This window comes from Simochromis diagramma, unplaced genomic scaffold (assembly GCF_900408965.1).
Source record: "Simochromis diagramma unplaced genomic scaffold, fSimDia1.1 OVJJ01000321.1, whole genome shotgun sequence".
NCBI lineage: Eukaryota > Metazoa > Chordata > Actinopteri > Cichliformes > Cichlidae > Simochromis > Simochromis diagramma.
Window position 1 is genome coordinate 11,682,737 of NW_024386772.1, and position 25,051 is coordinate 11,707,787.

The 25,051-nt window shown below is 40.3% G+C and overlaps 1 protein-coding gene across 8 annotated transcripts in view; it reads left to right on the plus strand.

Annotated features, from left to right (window-relative positions):
* Positions 1 to 9,130, plus strand: part of LOC120744620 (BAH and coiled-coil domain-containing protein 1) — a 61,235-nt gene extending 52,105 nt beyond the window's left edge. For all 8 annotated transcript variants that reach the window (XM_040049153.1, XM_040049165.1, XM_040049161.1 and 5 more), the window contains 9 exons: positions 411 to 534; positions 653 to 767; positions 1,244 to 1,319; positions 4,212 to 4,320; positions 4,403 to 4,519; positions 4,618 to 4,779; positions 6,186 to 7,426; positions 7,572 to 7,808; positions 7,961 to 9,130. In XM_040049153.1, the coding sequence (XP_039905087.1) occupies positions 411 to 534; positions 653 to 767; positions 1,244 to 1,319; positions 4,212 to 4,320; positions 4,403 to 4,519; positions 4,618 to 4,779; positions 6,186 to 7,426; positions 7,572 to 7,808; positions 7,961 to 8,170 (2,391 nt within the window). In that variant the 3' untranslated portion in view covers positions 8,171 to 9,130. The remainder of the gene's footprint in view (positions 1 to 410; positions 535 to 652; positions 768 to 1,243; positions 1,320 to 4,211; positions 4,321 to 4,402; positions 4,520 to 4,617; positions 4,780 to 6,185; positions 7,427 to 7,571; positions 7,809 to 7,960) is intronic.
* The last annotated feature ends 15,921 nt before the right edge of the window (positions 9,131 to 25,051 follow it).

A 25,051-nucleotide genomic window follows, 5' to 3' on the forward strand; every position in this document is an offset into this window, starting at 1 on the left:
ATCGGATTTGAAAATATCGGATTTGTGCCGTTCACACTGTCATACCATGATCGGATATGGGTCGCATAGGGTCAAAAAAATCGGATTAGATGCGCTTTCGCCTGCAGTGTGAATGTAGCCTTACTTTCCAACACATTATTGTGGAACTACTATATGCATTCAGCATGTTTTGCATAGCTCAGCCTCCTGCTGATTAAACTCTGCGGAGAAGACTATGTGTTATGAGGGAGGGAAAAAACAAGTAAAATGAGTGCAGATAGGTAATGGTACAGGTTTTGTCCCCTGTGGTTAACTGCTAGTTTGAAAAGCATTATAAACAATATCTTATCACACTATCTCCACATTTATTATTTATTCATCTTCACAGTCATTTATGCTTCCTTTCATCCCTTCTGATATGTTCTGTATAGCCAAAGGGACGAGCAGTGAGTCGTTTGTTGGAGAGCTTCGCCGCTGATGAGGGTTTTCAGATGGATGGTAGCAGCTTCTCAGAGGAAGAGGAGCACAGCAGCCATTCGCGCAAAAACCCTGAAGGTCTGAGATAAAATTTTATATCTTTTTTTTTTAATAGTGTTTTAAGTAGCAGATAGAATGGTTACTTTCACCATTACAAATTTTAACCAGGATACATTGTTCGCTCTTTCTTATGCAGTTCCAAACTGTGTCCTGACCAAAGAGCTGTTAACCGATGGCCTGAAGGTGCTGATTTCCAAGGAGGATGAGCTTCTATATGCTGCCAGGGTCCACACTCTGGAGCTACCAGACATGTAAGTGAACTGTTGTTTTTTAAATATACACAACACTTTTTTTAATGTTAGTCTTAATTTAACTCAAGGATGTTAGCTTTCAAATTATATCCTAAAAACTTTAGTCTGACCTTTTGGTCAATGTTAACATGAAGTAAACTTTGTCAAAGTGGCATTTCTAAGCAGAAGCTGAGGTATGGCAAAAAAAGGGCGTCTACAGAAGGTTATTATAGCTGTCAGAGCCATGTTGATAATAAAAAGGATTTTTGCATGCTCATCATAGAAGTTATCAATAATTTCATGCTTCTTACTTAACAAACGTCACATTATTCCATACTAGGCTCTGAGTATCAATACAGCTCCTCTGGTGCAGGCAGCAAAGAGATGCTATAACAACAGTAGAGTGGGAGTAACACATGACATGGGAGCCAGGCAAGCATAATACAAGCATCTGAAAATAGCTTCATCTTATTTCTCTCTGCTGTGCCTCCCTCTAGCTTTAGTGTTGTTATTGACGGTGAAAGAGGAAACCGCCCAAGAATCTATTCATTGGAGCAACTGCTACAAGAAGCTGTAAGTTCACCTTGCTGCACCTAAACACTCTTTGTTAAAAGAAAGCCATGTCTCATCTTTGGCCACGACAATATATTCTTTCTTTGTACTTTTTTCCACATTGCCTTCCAGCTTTTCTTTAGCCTCTTTTAGTCATTTCGCTTTCTCTCTTTCAACTTCCCTTGTTTCCTCTCAGGGGTCATTGAGAGCATCTAAACTTAAGTGAATATGAACAGATGGGCAGGATCTTTAGGTTTATGTGTGTGAGTATCTTTGAATGTCTGTTAAACTAAGCTCTTTGTGTGGGCTGGATAATCCCACCAAAACCAGGATCCATTCACGATTTGGAGATTAAATAGGACATGATGCGTACATTACGTCCCCTTTACTGCCAAAATAAGAGCTGTTTAAAGGTTGAAATTAACAAAGACACTATATGTGTATGAAGACCTGTTGTGAAGCAAATGTTGGGTTACAGAGCTATTGTAATATTGCCATTTAATTTATTTAACCGCTTCAATACCTTGGCTGGTTCTTTACCTTCTCTGTATTCACAATAGCTTCATACTGTTTACTATAGTGGGGCAGATTTGTTCATGCAGGTCTCTTTGCACTAATAACAACTGGGTCACTCAAAGCAGAGCTGTCGTACCCACATCTCCTGAAACTGACTTCATTATTGCCAAACAGGGCACAGGACATTATGTTTGCTCAAAACGAATATTCCTAAGACGAGGAGAGCTGAAAAGTAGAGCAGAGTTTAACTGGCACGATTGTGGTTTGCAGCTGTTAAGAGGCCACTGTAACTTTGCAGTGACTTCATCCTAAATGCTGTTGTGTTCATAGCTCACTCTAATTCTTTTAGAAATTAAAGGATAAAGTTGTGGGTGTTTTTTAAACTTTGCATGTAACCAAAACTTCCTCATGGTTATGGATACATGCAGCATGCATACATTTTCACCTCAAGTGTCCTTAAAGAAAATGTGACCTTACATTACAAAAACTAGTGGATGCTCATGCTTCAGTACTGTCTGGCCTGTTCATGCACTTGGCTAGAAAATTTTAAATGACATAATGCTTTTTATAAAGCTGTTCTAGGTGAATGGATGCAAGAAAAGAGGGTAATTTTAACTCATTGCTACGTGGTTGCTAGGCAACGTGATGACATTATTGTATATAATGTATAATTCAGCTATTGCGGATATAAATGAGATGTTGCTGTTGTGAAATTAAAACGATAAGATGCTTTCAAAAGGTCTTATAGGTCATTTTCACTTGCTGCTAGCTGGTTGCTAGGCAACATGATGTCATCATAATATCTAGTATAAATAAGAGTCTTCACTCGTGTGCCAAGTTTGGCTGGTGTAACTCTGATTGTGTAGAAGGAGTTGGAGGACAAAGAAACGAACGCGCATGCAGAGAGATTGTGTGTATTATATTTGGTGTATTTCATGAATTTTTTCTGAAAAACTTTTTCATATTTAGTTATTACGTTTTTTTTTAACGATAAACCACTTTTAAATGTTTTTAAATATACTATAGAAATAAAATGTACTTACTAGCTTTAGTAAGATGACTTTATATATTTATTTACATTATTTATTCATTTATTTTTTATTTTTTAAAGTTCAAACTTCACACCAAAATCACTGATTTTATATTTAGATTGTTTAGGGTGAGTGGTGTAGGTGACCAGTTTTTTTTATACATATATATGTATCTGCATTCTCTTTAATATAATGGAACTACAACATAAATTGCCTTGTGGCTCTTAATAAACAAAACGAAATACATAAATACATTCATTATAAAATGGAAAAAAAAAACCCAAACAGTAGCTATATCTTTTTCTAGAAATCATGACCTAAAATACTCAAAAGGAAAATGCTCACAAACAGGTCTCTGATTTTTTTTATGTCTATGTCAGCCAAACAAGGTGTCCAGCTAACCCACACTGCTGTTCCTTTCACTCATAATTATATATCACATGTTCATATGGTCTCAAAGACAATAATAAAAATAAATCTTACTTTTTAAGTATTCTTTGTATAGTGTAACGTCCTTGCTTTTTTATTCAGGTATAAATGCAGACATAGTCATACAAGAACACAATGTTATTTCAATTATCCTCAAGATGATCTTGCATGCCCATTAGTACACGTTAGCCTACTCTCTACCTTAACACTTACCTCCTCTCATCAATGTCAACTTGTTAATGTGATCAGTTTAGCTTTTTCTTTTCCTTCTTTAACTTTCTTCTCTATTTCCCGCTTGTAGTGTCATTTTCTAACTTTCCTGGCAGTTTTATACCAAGTAGTTCTGGCAACACTGCTCTTATCTAAACACTCATCACATAGCAGCTGGTTCTAATTATGCCATACTTCCACTTTGGTGTCTTTAGATTAGTCCAAGAGCCATTCATTTGACTCTGACAGCAGTACCCTGATACCCCCCCCCCCCCCCCCAAACCCCTGACACGCATACACACACAAGCACAAGCACACACACGTTCACATCTACACCTCATCAGTCAAAGGGTCCCTTGCCATAGCAACAGTAAATGAAAGCAACCTGAAAGAGCCCCCAGTGAGTGGCGGATGCTGGGGCTGCCTGCATTGTCGGAGGGAGGATCTGGCAACCTGCAATCACAAGCCCTCTATTCAGGCCCTCTTTAGTATTACTCAGCAAGTCAGGATTTACTGCATCATGGCTTCCGTTCTTTTCAGCCCTGACTGGCACATTGGCATGAGATAAGTGCCGCTTGGAAACGTGGCACAGTGGCTGCCCAAGCACAATGCTCCATTGCTCTCACACTGTTTGTATGTGTGTGTCAGTGTGTGTATGCAAGCATGTCTGTGTGTGCATTGTGTGGAACCTGTAATGAATCTTAATTATGTTTTGGTCTGACTCCAGGTCCTGGATATACGTCCAGAGTCGGAGGCTATGCTCGCTGAAGGAACCAGAGTGTGCGCTTATTGGAGTGAGCGCTCCCGCTGCTTATACCCAGGCTATGTTCGCCGAGGTGAGGCATCAGCAAAGAAAACTGTGTATGCATATCGTCCGCTTTTATCACAGCTGATAGAGTGAATTTTTACCACTTGCAGGTGGTTCATCTGATGAGGGGAAGCAAGGTGGGGTGATGGTAGAGTTTGATGATGGGGATCGAGGGAAGATTTCACTCCCCAACATCCGCCTCCTGCCTCCAGGATACCAAATTCACTGTGGGTGCCTCCTCTTGGAGTAACATGGAATTAGACCCTTTTTTGTTGGGGTGTGCGGCATACTGTGTTAACTAAATGCTGATAATGTTCTACTTTAGGTGGAGAGCCATCTCCTTCCCTATTGGTTCCCAGTGGTTCAGCAGCCAAGAGAACCTCCAATCTGGAGCAGGCACCAATCAGTGAGAGACCTTCAGACAGACTGAGCACTATTAACACTGTAAACACCACCCAGAGTCTGACCGTTATTAAAAGAAGACCAGGTGAGAGTTAACCCCTGAAACCATGTTTACCTCCAGTGTTACATGAGCTGTTAGGAGTTTTATAAATGATTTAGATCATTTTATTACAGATTGAAAGACTTTTATAATCCTCTAAACAAAGGTACAACAAACAAAATGATAATTAACAGTTCAAAATAATATAATCATTTTAGACAATCATCATTATGGAAAAGCTAAAAGCAAATTTTAGATAACCTATAGTATTAGCTATACTAAAATAAAGAAGATCCCAAATTTTCATTTTGATATTTAATTTGTGCTATAATTTCAAAACGTATTGATTCATATGCACAAAGAAAACAAAAAAAGAACAATTTTTTAAAATTTATCTGTATTTTATATGAATTTATAAGTTGACGATTTGAGAAAGAATTACTGTAGTTTTAGTAACACTGCAAATAGATACATACTAAAGTAGGCTAAATATCAAAAAGTTGCCAGCAACACAAAGTTTCACCCACTGACCGATCGCACCCCTAGGCGTGAGTGGCCCATGCTGAGGTTTTTCCATTGTAGCCAAAAGGTTTGCTGGACGAGGATTTGGGCAAAACAGTGCACTGTTTATTTGCAGTTTATTATCAGAAACTGTTCAATAAACAACATTTTCTTCCGACATAGTTTTAAGAAATATTTGCAGACAGTGAAGTTAACATAACAAATATTGGATGTTGGAGGTTCTTCACTGCGTCATTGCTTGGCTATATTTCTGCACAGCTGGGATTCTTAGTCTGCGTCTTCGCTCTGCTTTTGTCGTGTTCCATTGCATGCCTATATTTATCCATCAGCCATGACGACAGCCTGCATATCAAAATGTGTGCAAACAATATGTGCTGCTAGGCAACCAGGCATGCCTCGATTCTATGGAGGTCAAAATGGCCTCTTTGGCGATTCTAGGTATAATTATTTTTTCTTTTTTGTCTCTCATCAAACCCCAGAATTCACTAGGTAATAATTTATTTTAGGAAAAGTCATGAAATAAGAGATAATGGGGTTTTATTTTAAGAGAGGAGTCTAAATGAACCCTTTGGCAATTCTAATGTTAAAGATGAAGACATGTCTTATCTCATAACAAAACATTGTTGATTTTAACAAGAAATTTAGGAGTTCTTGACAATAATTCAATAAATAGACTGCAATGCGATCTAATACAACAGCCTTGACTTTGTAAAGTGTTTATTTTTCAGCTTTGGTTCGCTGTTAGAACAGCTTATTGTTGTGTTTATATTTAGTTATTTTCAGTATCATTCTAGACATATTTTATTGAAAGGTGTTTCTACTGTATGAAAGGTATATCTAATATATATACACGGGTGTGTACAAATACACACCCGTGTTTGCTCATTTGTGATTTATTGCTAAAGCATATTATGTTTTTTTCATTCTAGGGAGACCAAAGGGTTCTGGGAAAAAACAAAAGCAGCAGCAAATTGAGAATGCCAATAAAAATCCTTCGCCTTTCCTGGGCTGGAGCTCATTGACCAACACCAGAAAGAGGACGTCTGATAATCTCTTTCAGTTCAACGGTGCACCCAAGAGGACCTTGAAAGGAAAGGAGGATGACCTGTTCTCTATGACTCATTCCCAGTCACAGGCTTCCGTCCCAACCAAAGGCCTTTTCAGCAGCAGCTCGTTTGAGGTGGATTCCTTTAGAAGCATTGCAAATGGTTACTCTTCCTTCTGTACCCAGTCTACAGGACCAGGTTCGGCTTTATCTTTGGGTTCCAGAAGTGGGCTGTATGGTGAAAAGCGCAAACAAGATGAACTGGTTATGCCAAGGAGCAAAAGGTCTGGACAAGAGTTCCTCATCAAGTTGGATCATGAAGGAGTGACATCCCCCAAGACAAAGAACAGCAAGGCTCTGCTGCTGCGAGGGGCATCCTCCAGTGTAAGTGGCTTACCCAGGACAGAAGCATACTCTCATCCAGTCCTGCTGGTAAAGGATAACAAGAAGGGAGCCTCCAGAGTAGAACTTCTTCTAAAAGGGACCACACCTCAAAGAAAGCCCTCTACTTCTATGCGTCTCGGGGAATATGGTGACTTGGGCTTCAGCTCTCACAGAGACTGTCACAGCTCCTACTCTGATCTGGATGATGAAGAGGAAGAAGAAGAGGAAGAGAGGAGGGCTGCACTGGCTGCAGCCTCAGGAGGATTAAGGACTGCTGGTCGCTTCCTTTCTCGTCTCTCGGTCTCCTCCTCTTCTTCAGGTTCTTCAAGCTCCTCCTCTTCAGGCTCTCTTTCAAGTTCCAGCCTCTGTTCCTCTGAAAATGATTCCTCGTACAGCTCAGAGGATGAGGATAGTTCAACACTGATGCTGCAGAGTTGTCTTTCCTCCCATCGGGGGCTCCTACAACCATCAGAACCCTCTACATCTTCAAGGCCTCGCCAGCATGCCTTTGTGGCCAAAGCTATGGCTGTTTCCAGTGCCAAAGGTGCCACCCTTAACCAGGTCTCTCACAGCAAGTCCTTGAAGAGGAAAGAATGTGCAGGCTCCCTATCTAAACCAACTAAGGATTTTGTCAAGAAACCTAGGATGCTTCCAGATGAGGCTACATTTATTCCAAGGCCCAAGATGTCCGCATTCCTTTCAGGAAGACAAATGTGGAGGTGGTCAGGAAGCCCTACACAGGTGAGAATAGGCTATCAATCGGTTTAGGTTTTCTCTTGCAATATTAGCTCAAATAGTTTACAATACGTGCCCCTTGAGGTCAACAAACATCAGTAATAATCGTCATTATCAAAGAGGATTGGTCAAAGTGTCTGGTTTTTCACAGAGGCGAGGACTTAAGGGCAAGGCCAAGAAGCTTTTCTATAAGGCCATTGTGCGAGGCAGAGAAACGGTGAAAGTGGGAGATTGTGCTGTGTTCCTCTCAGCTGGACGACCTAACCTCCCATATGTGGGTCAAATTGAGAACTTCTGGGAATCATGGACTTCTAGAATGGTAGTCAAAGTCAAATGGTTCTACCACCCTGAAGAGACAAAGCTAGGGAAAAGGCATCGAGATGGCAAGGTAAGCTGGGTTGTTATACGGGATACAGTGCAGACAAATATGCAAAAAAATGAAGAAGCAGGCAAATACATTTCATAACACTGTTTTCGTAGCTATATTTGTAACGTTTTGCTTTGTGAATAGCCTGTAACTAATCCCTTGTTTCTGTCCAGCATGCCCTTTATCAGTCGTGCCACGAGGATGAGAATGATGTCCAGACAATCTCTCACAAGTGCCAGGTGGTGAGCAGAGAGGAGTATGAGTGTCTGACTCGCAATCAGAAGCCGAACAGTACCTCTCCAGATCTGTACTACCTGGCTGGGACGTACGATCCGACCACTGGTCAGTTGGTCACTGCTGAAGGTGTTTCCATCATGTGCTGATCCACTAAGGGGACACACTACTGAAGAACTTCTTCGGAGGAAGAATATAACGTCATGATTTCTCCTATTCAACCATTCAGTCCGGCAGAATGGCTAATGTTATTTGGGTTTGCCTCCAGGACCCACAGACAAGATGTCAGCACCAAAACTGGACTGACTGACATTACACACTGGAGTCTGTTGGTGTCTAACATTTGTGAGGCTGTGAGCATAGCTGGTTGATCCAGTCATTAAGAATAGCAGAAAGTCTGTGTCTTTCTGAGCATAGCAAAATTCAATAAGTGACATTTCAACCATCTAACTAATCTCTTTTAAAAAGGTCCTTTGACAGCTTCACAACTCCTTTTTAAAAACTCACGCTTCCAGCTCCTATCAAAAGGAGAGCTGAAATTGTAGTTGACTGTAAAAAATAACATTAGGCTCAAGAGTCAATGTGGACCAATTCTTTAAAAGGTAGCCTTACCTGAGGGAATGGAAACAAAAGTGAGGCACGGGGCTCGACCCAAGCCTCTTCATTCCAGGGAAGTTGAAAACATGTAAAGGATGTAAAGTTGATGTCTGTAAATATTTTTAAATGTTCCTAATGAAGCCATACACTTCAGTACCTCTCACCTGTCTTAACTGTTCAGGTGTATATTGTATAGTTCAATTATTGTATTGTTGTCTGTTGTCTATATGTACATAAAAGCTATTTTATATAGGAGTTTATTATGTATATATGAAATGTATCTTTCCATGTTTGCAATTGATTTATTTTTATATATGTGTAGAATACATTACATTGTGTGTGCTTTTTCTTTTTTCGTTTGCTGCAGGAAGTTAAGGTTGAAGATGTTAGTGTTGCACTGCATATGCCCTGCTGAGAGAGACTGAGACAGAGCACAGACAAAGACAGAAGGATTTAGTCTACAACAGGACAAGACTCCCTTTCTAAGAGAAAGGTGTCATTCTGTTTAAAAAGAAAAAAAAAACCCCACATAGGTCAAGTGGCTTTTTGCGTAATTGTCTGTTCCTTCACATTTTCGTTTGGCTATTTTTTATTTATTTACCTCTCTGATGGTCATCATCACAAAGTCAGATCAGACTTAACCGCAGCCACGGGTCGAAAGTGATTTAAGATGTGATACGAGCGTACCGTTACGGCGCGACGTTTGTGTGCGATGAGTGTCCCGACAATATAATCGTGTCCACACAAATCAATGTTACACAATACTGGATCTTCTAATGAAAATGTGTTAAATGTGCAATGCACTCATCAGTGCATAGTTTAGCATAATATGGCCTACAAAATACCAAAGTGTCTTTAATATCTTAATTTCCTTTATTTAAAAAAAACAAGCACCTGTACTGAACACAGAAATCACTGGTAACTTATAAAATAATTGTCCTCCACTATGTGCAAATTTACTGGCTTTGCATTGTGACAATGGTTTCTTGCACACGTACCTGCAGTTTTGGTTAGTACATAAATATGTACCAAAATGCCACCTGGAGGTGTGACTGTGAAGGTCAAGGTACTGATAAGGAAAGAAGATGAGTACTGACAATTTGTTGAAATGAGTCCATTTTTAGTTTCATTAGCCGTCTGTGTCTATTTTGTACAGAACACATACATCCTTGATGCTAACTGTGAAGGACAATCAGATTCACAAAGCAATGGACATAGAGCAGGTTTACTCGATCTGGAAATTACTTATGTTATTTAATTTGTGCCAAGTACATTTTCTCTATTTTTGTCTTGTTTGATATGCAATCCTGAGTATTTTTTTGCTCACAAAGTTTTATTTTGTTTGCCAACATTTTATTTATTGTCAATGTTGCTGTTCATGCCAAGAGCGCTTTATGAGAATGTGACATTGTTTTTTTTCTTGGTGTGATGTCGCATTTGCATTTCTTAAATAAAACTGGTCTTATAGAGGCCATTTAGTGAAAAAAAAGATTAAAAAATAAAGCAACACTGGATTCTTCTCATCCAAAAACCTCTGTGATTTAATTCTGTTATTTTGACTGTTTCCCACTCATCTTACTGTTCATTTCCTATTACCAAACATTATATCATTATATGGACAAAAGCATTGCCCACACCTCTTAATCTTTAAATTTCACTGTTTTCAATCAAGCAAAAAAAAAAAAAAAAAGTCAAGCAACTGGTCACACAGTCTGCTTTTATCTGTAATAGGATGCCACTGTTGTAACAGGTCAGTTTGTGAAATTTATTGCCCCTAGATATTTCCAAATCTCTGATTGCATTAACATCAGCACGAAAACTGTGCTCCCAGAGCTTCGGGGCATGAGCTCCCATGGCTGAGCGGCTCCTGTGGGTGTAATGTGTCGGTGGCCCAGTACTTTTGTCCGTATAGAGTATGTTTAACCCTGTTCTTTTTTTAATATACAGTATATTAGTTAATTTTGTAAAGCAAAAATAAACATTTATTTTATTTCATTTAAGCAGAAAGTTATAAAACTGCACTCTCTATGCGTGCACACTATAAATCTGTGATTCTTTAACAAATGTATTAAACCACCAGTCATAAAAACAAGAAAGGATAAAAAAAATCTGTCAAAAAATGGTTAAAAAACAAATTTATATAGTTATTTATTAGGCATTTTATTAGGCAAATAATAACCAAATTCATGTTTTTATACCCAAATTTGAGCCGGCACACTGGACTTCTCTAACCAGTCAGAAATTCATTAATCAAGGATAACACTCAGTCACTAAAGCTACCTTTTTCTGTTCATGAATGCAAGTACATTAACTGTGATTTGTCATCTTTATTTAAAAAAAGTTTTAAAACATAACATGCTTTTTTTTTAAAACAGTAAATTTGAAAATTCATAGAAAACAGCAATAATATTTTATCATTAAAAATATCATTTTGATTAAAGAGATGGTGAATTAACAGTGATTACAGAAACATAAAAATGTCTCTGGTAATTACCAATACTGTTAATTTAGGGCAGCTGTCACACAAACCTTACACTGGGTGGTGGTCTAATAAATTTATCAAGCACTGAATATCAGCAAGACAGAGTGATATAATTCTAGAAAAATGATTATGGTCTTCTGAGTGTGTCAAATGGACACAAAATTGAAGGCAGAAAAAGAAATAATAAAAAATAAGGCTGTTAATGCAAATGGAGTAACTAGTTCAGGCAAAGCACAGCACACTCTGTATCGTTTGAACTTAACAGTCACCAAAACAGAAATTCGTGAAGTCGGCACACAATCGTCACGGCAAGCTCGTGCTTGCTGCACATTACACTCTTTACTTTTTACTCAACTCACATGACTTATTTCTACTTATCTACCTTCTAATTACAAATTCCCCAGCCTCCACCACTTCTAGATGTTGGAGGGACCTCTTGTCATGTTGCACATTATGTATATCACATGCACCATTTACATGTCTGTGTTGACTCTTTTCTTTATACCCCTTAGGGAGCTTTAACATGCTCCCCTTAGAATACTGAGGCTACTTGGATTCATTTGCAAAGCACCATCAAGCACAAAGCCCCCTTTTCTGCCAAATTCTTTTATTTGTTCCAATAAATCCTTTGATGTAAGTGTCTCTGGCTGAACTAAGTTTATGTGAGCTTTGTGTTCCTTAGTAAATAGAGACAGATCTGTCACAGCATCAAATAAAGCCTAGTGGGTTTAGCTGCCAAGCTCTGTAAATATGATGTTGACTGATTCAGAGATAGATGTGAATTTGAATTTCTGTGATTCAAGATAGAGTATATTTGTCTATTTTCTTTTAAAAATGAAACGGTTCTTTGACGGTGTGTGTTTGGTGGGGGTGGTAGACAGGCATATGATCACCCCGAAAGGTGAACAAAACTACAATTTTCTCCACCCTCCTCCCAAAAGATCCAATTCCAGAGTGCTAATCACATCAAAATGTCTGAATGTGTAAATTCAATGTGTAAGTCCTGTGATGTTTATATATAATTCAGTGATATAGATTCTCAAAATAAGAGAAATAACAGAAATGTACAACTGATATTCATATTTGGTTATTTTTTTATCAAAATAATGGGATTTCTTCAAACATTTTTCCATATAGGACATGTCAAATAAAGGATATAAGTAACGAAGAGTGCTCTCTAGTGGAACACAAAGCACGCTGCATATAAAATACGTTTAAAAATACTTTTTTCTTCACAAGATTTAATCTCAAAACACAGTCTAGTATCATGAATTTTAAATAGAGCATGAAATGCCTGCAGCAATATAAACCCATGCTCATTCAGTGCCTGAAGCAGCAGGTACATTCCTCTGTACACCCACATGATCCGTAACCTACAGCATCTGTCCATTTGCATATATGCATAGCGGCTTTGACAAAGCCAATTTCTGTAACCTGAAACCCGGGAAACAACTACTGACGAGGCCTGAAGGAGACACAATATGGGTCAGTGACCTTTCTCTGCAGGCCCAGGGGTCTTTTTGTCCTGCATGGAGCCTGGGCGCCGCAACCCCGCCCCCTAATGCCCGGGCAGGGACTAATGGGTACATCAGTCATCTCCAACAGCGTCCCAGTGAACACAAACAGTTCTATTTACCACCACAACCTTTTGTGTTGACTATGGCCACTGCCCCGTGTCCAAGCCGTTGCCTTTCCTGCGTCAGCAGGACTCAACTGAAGCAGAGGGTTAAGAGTGGGTGTGCGCACATGTTAAGGTCATTATTATGTTTTGAGATAGTTTTGCTTCATTACTTCTTAGTACACATAAGACTCATTAGAGATCTAATAGGATAATTTGGGGTTTAATTAAAATACTTTTGACAAATTATACTCTCTGAATTAAGCCAACTAAACAACTTGTTTCTATGAGGAAGATAAATACCACTAAAACACTTTGGTACATCGGACCGCATTCCTCAAAGACTGCCTCAACTCTTCAGCTGCACCCCAACCTAAGTGTGAGATCTCACTCAGACTGGTCTGCCTGCCTTACATTTCAGTGCCTGTCTGGTTCAGCTTGGTGAGCATCCAGACCATGTTGCTCAGTGTCAACAGGAGGAATGCTTTCCTGCACAAATATCTACACCTCATAAATGTCTCGCCTTCTGCTTGACCCTGTCTGGCCTCTGACTGTGACGAGGTTGAACAGGGGACAGACAGCCTGGTTTTCTGTGCGCGCATGTGAGAGAAGGGTTGAGGTGAGGTCTCGGGTCTTAACGAGGTGCTGGGAGAAGAGAGCAGGGCAAACAGATCACTCGGGCTCTCACTGCTTATTTTTAAACGACACCCTGATCATTCTTCTAGAGCAAATCGGTTATGGAGCAGCTAAAGCCATCGTGAAAAAACCTCGACCATATTGTACTGGGGAATTACCATAAATTACATTCGTCAATGGTGAGACGCAAAAGTCCAGCCACAGTGTGAGAAATAAAAAACATATTTGATATCAAATGACTCATGTTGCAGGGTGCCGGATATATAAAAATGTAAATGCTCAATAAAACGAGTGTTTTGGTGTCTAATCGCAAAGAAACTGTTAATATGTTAGCAGATAAAGTTTAAATATCAGTGGGGATCTGAATGCTTTTAGCAAATGCCCATAGTTCTTCAAAGGGATATGCTGGAATAAAGATATTAGCATATACAGACGAGTGACAAACTAAAGAAAAGAACAGTAAAAAGTTTCCAAATAAGCGACTACGTCACTATGTGCTATCACAACACCTTCAGAGCACCTTAGCATTGATTATAAAAGTCTTTTATAAAAGTCTAAAGGAGGGAAGAACCCCATTTCTTCTAAAGCTTTCCCCTCAGTTGTTGTTCAGTAATTGCATGTGAAGGCCAAAGAACGTGATTCATATAATTTCAAAATCCATCAAACCACTCAGTGACCTCTCTGTCCCTACACGTGGGGAATTTGTCATCCTTGAAAAGACTCCCTCCCACGAGCAGAAAAATATTTCATCATGGGATAAAGGTGATCACAAAGAACACCTTTGTATTGATTTCCTTTCATCTAAAAAAGGGGCAAATGGACTCAATCCAGGTCATGCAACCATGCAAAATGCAAGTAGGTATCCTGGAGGAGATCCAGGGGCTCCTCCTGGAAGGGTCAAGAGTTCAGAGTTTTTCCTTTATTTTGTCACCTGTCTGTATGCCAACATGCAGTAAACTCACTAGCTGTGCTGTGTATTGCCTCCTGTGGCTCAGTTCCAGCCTCGCCGCCCCTAATCCATTTCTCTGTTGCTCATTATTAGTGGCTTGTAAAGATTCTGTATCAGCTATGCTAAAAGAGCTTTTCACAGTATTACATGGGATTACTGTGTCTCCTCACCAAATATGTTGTGTACAAACTCTGCTGTAATATTACCAACATGTTTACATGGTAGAGACAAAATAACTGCTTGACTCATTCCCAGGGTCTCCCCCTCTTTTCGTTTCTGATTTGGGCTGTGTTTTATCTCACATTCATCTCTCTCTTCCTTTTCTTTTCTTCTGCAGCATACGTTTGCGTGTTCACAATGAAGTGAACGATGGTAATGAAAAGAGAACAAATCTCAGGAAAAGGGGGATTTGTATAAGTATATGATGGCTGTCTCACGGGGTTAAGAAAAAAAAGCAAATGCTTAACTACATGGTACGAAACACCATCATGTGTTTCAAACTGCTCAATCATAGTGCAGTTACCCAGCGTGGCAGCAATTGTTGCGGATTTCTGAATCTAAAATACCAAATCTTTTTCTGACTCTGTTTTTTTGCACATGACCGAGCTATGAAAAAAAGATGTAAAAAAATATGTCAGTAATTCTGCTTTCGGCTGAGCTCCCCTGCATAGTCACAGGAACTACAACAGTGGTCACTTGTCACCCCTAAGTCAACCTCCGCACCAGAATCAGCTCTCTCACATGTATAGATTGCCTTAGAGTGTCCCTTTTGTCACATTATGAAACAATACTGTGCCAAGAGCCGCAGTTGTTCTCTCACTGTCCGCAGTGCTCTGCTGACCTAACAATAGCAGGAAAAATTACAGCCTGTCATGAAAAAAGGGGCCAGGCGCCTTCTTGTGCTATCCTACTTGCAAATGCAGGACAGCTGGAAAAGCTCTATATCCCATAAATAACAAAGGAAGGCCTTTGACCACCTTAAGAGGGAAAAGATATATACATTTAATGAGCTGCATATTCAGCCCACAGGTTGTTAGTGTTTAGATTTCAGATTTGGGAAGATCGGTGTGAACTGCTCTTTAATCATCCAATCACAGACCAGCAACTGGATGCATTTAGGTATGCAGACATGGTCAAGATGACCTGCTGAAGTTCAAACCAAGCCTCGAACGGGGATGAAAGGTGATTTAAATGACTTTGAAGATGACATGGTTGTTGGTGCCAGATAGGCTGGTCCAAGTATTTCCGAAACTGCTGATCTGCTGGGATTTTCCCACGCAACCCTCTTTTGGATTTACAAAGAATGGTCCTAAATTGAGAAAATATCCAGTGAGCGGCAGTTGTCTGGGTGAAAATGCCAGAGGTTTGGAGTGAATGAACAAATTACTTTGAGATGTTAGGAAGGTAACGGTAAGTCAAATAACCACTTGTTACAACCAAGGTATGTAGAAGAGCATCTCTGAACACAGATACATCAAACCTTGAAGCAGATGAGCTACAACAGCAGAAGACCACACCTACCTACCTTTCACAGTCATCAGAGCTCAATCCAAAAGAGCACCTTTGGGATGCGGTGGAACAGGAGATTCATATCACAGTTGTGCAGCCGACAAATCTGCAGCAACTGTGTGATGCTATCATGTCAATATGAACCAGGAATGTTTCCAGCACATCGCTGAATCTGTGCCATGAAGAAACAAAGCAGTTTTAAGGCAAATGGTCACGGTGTCCCTAAATAAGTGGTTGGTGAATGTATGTCTTGCCTTAAACTCTTATAATTAATCCTTTCCATCAAAATGAAAACATACAGGTCAGAAATGGTATGGGACCTGAGGCCACAATAGAGCATTATGGTTTACTTCTTTCACAATACACGCCTCCTCTCTTTCCACACCTTCTTGTGTAGTGGTGTTTGTGCATTCCTGTGATGACAACCCCTCCATCTAGTTCTCTTGGGTGTTTACCCTCTTTCACGGTAGCAGAGAAGCAGCTCCCACCATCCCTCCTCTGTTTACTTTGCTCTTCTCCTCTATTTACTCTGTGCTCCAGCGCCCTGGCGCACCGCGCTCCAAACAGCTGTTCCATTATGGAGAGAGCAGGCGCTTCAACCGCACAGTGCTGCCACACAGCTCTCTTTGACAGCCCACCCTGGTCGCTACCACGATGACTGCCTGGCTCCGCTGGCACGCCCGCCATTGTTGCCATAAAGCTCAGTCTCCCTCAATGCCAGAATGGCTTCTGGGCATAGAGTCAGGCGGGGCAACTGTCAGAGATTGTCTTCAAACCGCAAGACAAATTTGCCAAGTTCAGCTCTTGATTAAGTGTCTCCGTATGGATGCAGTTCTGTGGTGGTTCAAACAAGCAGAAATCATATCCAGATGATCTAGAATAAACTGGCACAGGCACCTCCAAAGTGAAACAGGGGTTTTTATTAGCGTGACATTGCAATAAGATAACTCCTCTGCATTTTCATAATTTTGGCACATTTTCTTCAGATAACCTAAATATAGCATATTCCTACATGATCCACATTATCTATAGTGACCATTCTCCCATATAGTGGACAACAATCCTTCCTTCTGTACACTTTGCCTGGCTTGCTATCAGGTAAAAAGGAAGACCATTGTCTATCTGACTGCCTTAGGGTCATTATAACAGGAATCTCAAGTGAATTATTTTTACCCTTCGCATGTTCGTTTTCCTGCTGATGTGCACAGCTGGTGCTGAATCAGGAGACAGGAAACCTAGGAGAAAGGCCACCAAGCACCCACAGGATCCCAGTGGACCACTGCAGTGCCCCGTGGCTACAGCGACAGGAGACACTCCATTCATCACAATACAATAGCATCTGCCCAGGTCCAGGGGAATACGAGCTTACCTAGTCTAGCAAGTCTAGTATATGCCATCACATGTAAGGCAGTGGGTGTGTTGATCTCGTCTTCTCATGTTGCGTTTATGTTTTCTGGGGGTACAAAAAAAAAAAAAAAGGAGACGAAATAGGAAAGAAGGCAAAACAGAAAGGAAAACCTCCCCTATACTGGGATGCAGGTGGTCACGGCAACTGTTACCCTCCTCCACATTCACCACAGATTTCTCAGGGTGACGATGACACATGGGTGCATCAGTTTAAGCTGCTGAACACACACTCCCCTTTTCTCCCACCTAGTCCAGCTCGATAATAGCCTCTACTACGATGAAAAGGGATATCAGTGTGTATAATAGCACAAGTGGTGAGTGAGCATATTAAAGAGAAAGAGAGCCTTGCATGCATGCCTATGTGTATGTATAAAAATGCCTGTCATAGCAGGATATAAAAGAATTCTGCCCAGCTGCCAGGCCTCCAGTGCCGGTTGCCAGAGCCCTTAAACACATCCATGTCCTTCACTGGATGGCTCTGCTCTTCTCTCCTCCTCGTTTATATCTAGCACTTTAAAAATATACAATCTGCTTAGATACTACGCACTCATAAGCTCCATGACTGGCACTTGGACATCTTCTCAACATGAGTTGAAGCCCCTGGGCAACTAAGCCAGGCTTTGATCAGACATTTTGGAGACATCTCTCGTTTTCTTCAAACAAATCCAGCGGGGTTGATGTGCTAAATTCGAAACAAACCCTAAGAACTAAATGTACCTTGCGATGGAGGAAACAGAGACATAAGCCATATATGGTCTGTTTAATGAAGAGCAAAAACAATCAGTATGCACATGCGTGAGTGAGGAATGAAAATCAGGAAAAGAAAATGTGTCAAAGAGAGGTAAGAACAAAAAAAAAGGGTGAAAAGAAATTCTGTCAGAAAGAAAAGAGAGAAGAACACAGCATGCATGGACCGCAATATGAGATCAGCTGACAAACATCTCTGCAACCTTAGCAGGGGCAAATCAGCATCTATCACCTGAATGGCCTGAGACAGTTGTTATGTATAAAGACTCAATTTTATCTTTTTTCTTGAATTTTAGCCACGCTGCATGTCAGTGGGAGAGACACAGAAAGTGGGTGAATGAAAGAAGACGGCAGTGAAGTCGGGTTAGGGTCCGCGGCTGAACGGTGGGAGTGAAGGTGAAAGAAAGGGAGAAAAAGAAAGATGTGGACAAGAAAGAAAATGAAACCTAAATGGACCAATTCAGCTGGCGGAGCCACACAGAGAATTCACCTGAGGGTAGTCTCATGCCCTGTTTGTGTCTCCATGGAGACAGCCCTCCTGAGTGTGTGCTTCTGTACAGACTGACAGTAGTTCAGTAAGCTACTCTCACTATTGATTTCCACACAATTTCCTCATTAAAATCAGTGACAAAAAAAAGCTAGCCTATCTTCAAGTCTTCTGCACGTGGGGCTGGTTTTGATAACTGCGGAGAACAGCTGTGAGTTTGCTTCAATGTTGAGATTAATTTCTTTATGTATTTTGCATTGATCATTAAAAGCAAACTTGCTTTTTTTCTTTGTTTGTGTGTGTGTGTGTGTGTGTTTTGTAAGAGCCATTATATATGGGTGTGGGTAGCTCTGATCATATAAACAGTGGTGAAATGTAACTATGTGCACTCGTGAGGTACTTGCACTGAGTCTTTTCTCCATGTCACTTTCTACTTCTGTTCTACACCATCTAAGAGGGAAATATTTACTTATTTATATTGATTTGAACTTTTCAGGTCTAAGTGATTTATTAATTAAAACTTTATGATGAACTCAACGAATAAGCACGACTATAAAAGTAGAAGTTTTGGCAGTCGCTGGCTTGGAGCAATCATGTGTGTTAACGCGCTGTCAAGAAGGAAACCCAGAGCAATGATGTAAAAGAAGCAATTCTTGCTGCCCATCAATCTGCGAAGGGTTATGAGGCCATTTCCAAACAGTTTTAAGTCCATCATTCTATAGTAAGAAAGATTATTCGCAAGTGGAAAACACTGAAGACAGCTGCCAATTTTCCCAGGAATGGACGTCCCAGCAAATTCGTCCGAATGTCAAACCAAGCATTGCTCAGAGAAACTGCAAAAATCAAACAAGTAAAGCAAAAACCATCAGCTTGATTTCAGACTCGGGTTACATCCACACGTACATGGGTATTTTTGAAAACGCAGCTTTTTCTATGCGTTTGGGCCTTTCGTCCACACGTAAACTCAGTTTTGAGTAGTGAGATTTTTAAAAACTCCTGCCAAGGTGGAGATGTTCAAAAACATCAAAGGTGTGCGCCTTTTTTGACCTCACGCATTATTGTTTACATGAGATGAATTTCTACAATGGCACATATAGACAAAATACTGTTGCTGTTAATCTTGCTCTCTGCAGTCTTACATATACACACGCAGTTACTTTGTTTACTCTTTCCCTCCCAGGCTTCTAGACTTCTGATTGGCCAACATTTCTACACGGTTAGGATTATATCGCCACCTGTTACTTTGGCATGTTCTTGACAGCGTTTTACTTCATTTTTGCGGTTACATGTGGACGGGATTTTTCTTTAAACAAAAATGGAAAATCTCCATTTACAAAAATACCCATGTATGTGTGGACGTAACCTCAGTTAGGCCTAAGTTAGCATGCTAAGTGCTACATGACGGAGAACAAAGACCGAAGAGGAGATGATTGGCCACAGTGCACAATACCATGTTTGGCGAAAACCAAACACAGCACAAACGCCTCAGACCAACTGTTAAGCATGACGGTGCAATTACAACATTTTAGTAGTCATTAAGTCATAAAAATGTGGATGAAGTTATTGGTGTGAAACACAGATTTTTCTTTTTTGTGTAATAAACCACTCACTGGTAGAACGCAAATACTTAAAGAAGGAAGAAGGAGGCGGTAACGCAACGACAAGGGTTAGGGTTAGTCTAACTGTTTGCCAACTACTAATAAACAACCATAGAAGAAGAAGCGCCACTTGCTACCAGAGGTCAGAGCATCTGAGTCGCTCTATTTAAAAGATTAAAAGATCCAGAGCAAACTGTACCAGCTAAAGCTAGCATGCGTCATATGCTCCATACCTAGGCAGTCATTTGAGAGTATTCTTTGAAGATCACCCTCTGCGTTGAACCAAGGAAACTCAAAGAAACCTTACCTAAAGTTTGCATATTTTTACTTCATAACATTTTTTAATGTAGGATTCTTAATTGAAAAATCAAATATAAAGATTTCCTCCAGTGCCACTACATAAAAACAAACAAACAAAGCACTATTTTTTCTGGCCTGTGAAATCTACAGCTTTGGATATAGGGCTCAAAGTCCTTTATCATCTTATATTCTGGTGCCTTAAGATATAAATCCATTTATAATATATGACATATCCATTTCTTCTCCTGTATAGTTACAGGCTCTAAGAGGTCATAAAGCACTGGACAAAAATGCCACAAAAACCTTTCAGCATATTTCAATTTAGTTGAGAGGGAGCTAGACTCCTGTACCTCCTCTGGGCTCTGCTTTCAGACCTTAGAGAATCCAAACCCCTGTTGGGAGACTTTGGCCAATCACATGACCCTTTAAGAGCATATCAGGTGTATTAAATAATGAGCAAAAAAATCCTCCTAGGAAGTAAGCTGCAGTGGCACAATCGGTTAAGCGGAGCACTGTAACTTGTAAAAGTGGGATCTGAATCCAGGTGGAGGTCTGTCAGTCTCTTTTCAGGCTACGCCCTTTATTTTTCTGCCAACTGGAGCTTTAATAACAAAGCTTTTTCTGTCATCCCCACCCAGCTTTACTTCGTTTGCCATCGAGATGCGAAGCAGATCAGAGGTTCAATATGGCCTTTATCTTGGGTCTGTTGGCCAGTGTCAGCTTACAGGCCCCACTCTGTACACACCGCACATTATGGAAGTTTTAATAGGTGATCAGCGCAGCTGTTGCTGGCACAGCGTTGATTTACTGTGGCTAAGAGAGGGCTTAATGACTATAGAGGCAGACAGCTCTTAACCCTTTGATGTGCGGTGGATAATGTAGTTGGATCAGGTAGCCCCCCCTGGGAAAGTTGCATGTACACTCTTGCACTGACATAAGAATGCACTAGCAGAAAACGCTTTAGGAATATAATTACACCGTCTAAAAGCTCCCTAATAAGAGACTGCTAACCTCTCACTGTTAGTAGCTTATTCCTTCTGAAAAGTTAAAACAACACATGGGTTAAACTTGTGCTACCAGTTTGGGCGCACTAAATGGTTTATGAACATATAAATGCACAGAAAAAAACAAACAAAACAGATACGATGGTGGTGCTTGCTTATAGGTGGTCCACACTTAAGGAAATTCAAGCTTACCCAGCACACACAGCTCCGACAGAGAGCAGCTAAAGGACTTACGCAGAAGCTCGTGCTATTCAGAGCATGCACATCCATCTCAAGGGTCAAACGGCACAAATTCTGTTTACACCTCCAAGACACCAATATCCTCTCTTTTATAGTGTTTAATATCACAGCTGGATAAACAACAGGGACTGGGCTTGTCAAACAGTCATGAGATGGATTAAACATCTGGTGACTTATAGCCAAGAGCCTGAAGTAATGCTTTTTAGTTCTCTGAGAATGAACTTAAAATGCAAATGTCACAAGCGGCACAATCAGTAAACTTTAAGTTGGTATGCAAGTTATTAAGCAGCTTCCAGTTTTTTTCTCTTTTTTTTGTGGGGGGGGGGGGGGGGGGGGGAGTGGCTTGTTTTTGTTATTTTTTTCCCCTCCTCCAGCCGACAGATCTCAGATCTGCTCATACAAAATCTAAACATGTAAACAATGTACGTTTACCTCAGTGTTTCTCAACAAGCTGCAAATTCTAATAAAACCAAATGCTGCTGGTGAGTCCGGCTCAAAACATTACCCTGATTATTTTGTTTTAAAAATGCAGAAACCGATCTGACATGACTTGCTAGAGAGATATTGTGTCACCATATTAGGACTGATGGAGTTGTTGGGATTGTAAAACTTGTCAATGTGTGGTTTAATTACTTCTTTTCTTACTAGCAATCCTGGAAAAGTACAAATTCAAAGACGTTGCAAGCATTAGAGTCAATAGCTATGTCGTTGGCAAGTAAGACTTATGACTGCCTCACAGGGGAGACTTAACTGTCCACACACCTTCTCATATTTTAAAGCAATGACATCACAAGTGCAAAAAGAAGTTTGTCAATTTAAATAATAAAAAAAAATTATATTGTATTATATCTATTGGCAAATAATTTACTGATGTTTGAGCAAATATTTGTTAATATAAAAACTGCTAACATATAGTACTGAGCATCACTGCGACTCTTTGGAGACCACGTGAAACATGTGATCTGTACTGCCAGGTTAATTGATTGTGCAATATACTGAAGTAGAATTTCTGCACATCAATTATGCTGGGGTTTGTTTGTTTTTTACAAAATTAAAAAAAGAAGAAACATGAAGGGAAATTTTGCTTTTGTGCCACACTGCTCTCACAATCTGAGCCAAAATACTTTACATCATGTTTTGTAGCCGAGAGGGACAGACCATGGCCTTGTACCATAAAGCAAGTTCAGCATACCATCTTTTCATTACCTGGATTCACTCATCCTAACATCCACAATCAGGTTAAGCAATCACATGGAGCTATCAACTCTGCAAGTTAACTCGGGGTTTCCTCTGCACAGCATTTGCAGCAATGACCAATCACACACTTAGATAAGTCTACTGGCAGCAGAGGGATTTGATTTTACAAAGGAAGATAAAAGACGGAATATCAGAAAATTTTAAAAAGGTTACACACATTTAAATAAATCAGCCCTGAGAGAGGAAAAACTCTGTACAGTAGTTCTGCTGTTGAAAGTCAGCATGAATATGTGTGTGCTTTAAAGCTTTTGTGTCAGTAAGACTGGAAAAAAGCTACTATATTTATACAGTAAATGTAGCAGGTATTGCTTATTTAATAGTGTGAAGGAAAACCAGCAAAAAAGCCAACAGTGTAAGTGTAAGACTCATTAATATCACAGTTCTATCATTAAGACACATGAGAATCAGATGAATTAAAGTATTCCATTAACACATCTGGGCGAATAGCAACATTAATGCTTAAGTTTGACTCAGAACGTTATAGTTTTTATTCTTTTTATCCTTCAAACCCTCCAACAAACTGCGCACAGATGCCTGAAGGCTCTTCCAGCAATAGTTACACTATTTTCTGGAGAATTGATTGGTCAGCAGGCGGTCATTTCATCCCTGTTGATCTCTAATCTGAAGCAGGTTAGGATTCCAGCAGAAGTCATCATGTTGATACACTTGGGTAAGAAGTGAAGCACCTTCATAGCACAGAAAACTGAGGGTTAACCTGGATAAGTTCAAAGCCTTCTTTGTAGTAGAGACCTCATATCACGAAGTAGAATGTTTTCTTGGTCCCTCCCCAAGCTGGATTTCAGCAGATTCACTGCTAGAAGTCTTTGTTAGTGAAATTGTCAAAAAGCAAAGTTAAAGCCAAATGCCCCTTAAGTCCAGGGATCAACAGACTTAATGTCTTTACAAAACGTTGGAAAATTTGGAGGAAATCAGTGGACTGACTAGCTGACATTCCCATTCTTAAGCCATGTTGCTAGCTTAGCTAGATACACATGTGTACTGCCACACAAACTAACACTTTCACACACTAACCGCATCGCTGTAACAAGTGAAAATCTGTGCCAACCTACTGTTTTGAACCACAACATAAGCCTTCAGCCATTAACCCATCTAGGAATGATAGCTAAATTGTCCAGTAGCTGTCAGAGGAAGGCCAGGATGTAATCAAAAACAGACGGAATAATCAACAAAAATGCTCTCTATTCCGGTAAAGATGTCTCCCAAAAGCACATGAATTACACTGAAGCAGGCTTTGGGGCTGTGAATGATGTTGGGTTACCAGCAGCAGCCAAGTCGCTGTCTCCCAATGCCAAGTGAGAGGATGCCAGGCACTTCCTGCTGTAAACAATCTACCCGCAGACTGAGAAAGAGGGGAGGAAACCTCTGAATGAGAAACAACAGGAGACACAGAGAAGACCCAGTTGCTCAATGAAAATTTCTCCAGTGAACAAATGTGCTCAATTTGTCAGACAAGCTACGGAAGTCTGTTTGAGGGGGAACGTGTGTGTTTGCGTGTGTGTCTGCTAGGGACAAATGGCATCGCTGTGTGCAGATGAACACATAGCAAGTGCTCAGGGCTTACGGAGACAGACGTTGGATATACAGCTTGGCTGAGTTCACGCTACATAATAAGGGCTCTCTCTCCTTTCTTTATCAACCTCTCTCCTCCCACGTTGTCACATCTATTCCCACTGCTGACCTAAACTGCTATATTTTAGCCAGTTTGACTGGCTACTAGGGCCAATACTCACGTCACATGTCACCATGACTAGCCATTGCAGCATTTTTTTTAATCTACACCTGTAATTTGTATGCACACTGGTGTATGCTGGGAATCCAAACAAACGGGCTCCTCTGACCTGCTTAACGTAGGACTAACTAAAGCTTTCAAATCAGCACAGGAGGGGTATAGCGCAAGGTATCGCTAAGTCATGGCATTCACTCGTGTATAAAACCCTCTCTTTTACAGTCTATGCATGCGAGAATGCAGTAAAAAAAAATAAATGAGGGAAAATGACAAGTACAATGTATGTCTGGGTCTTGTGAAAGGCAGAGCTTGTTTATAAACGTGCGAGCGAACCGACCAGCATGTGGGGACGCTGAAACATATGTGTTTGCACATAAATTACAGCGTATGCATGAGCATGCATATGCAGGCATAAACAAAAAATGCACACAAGCAAAATGAACAGCATTCAC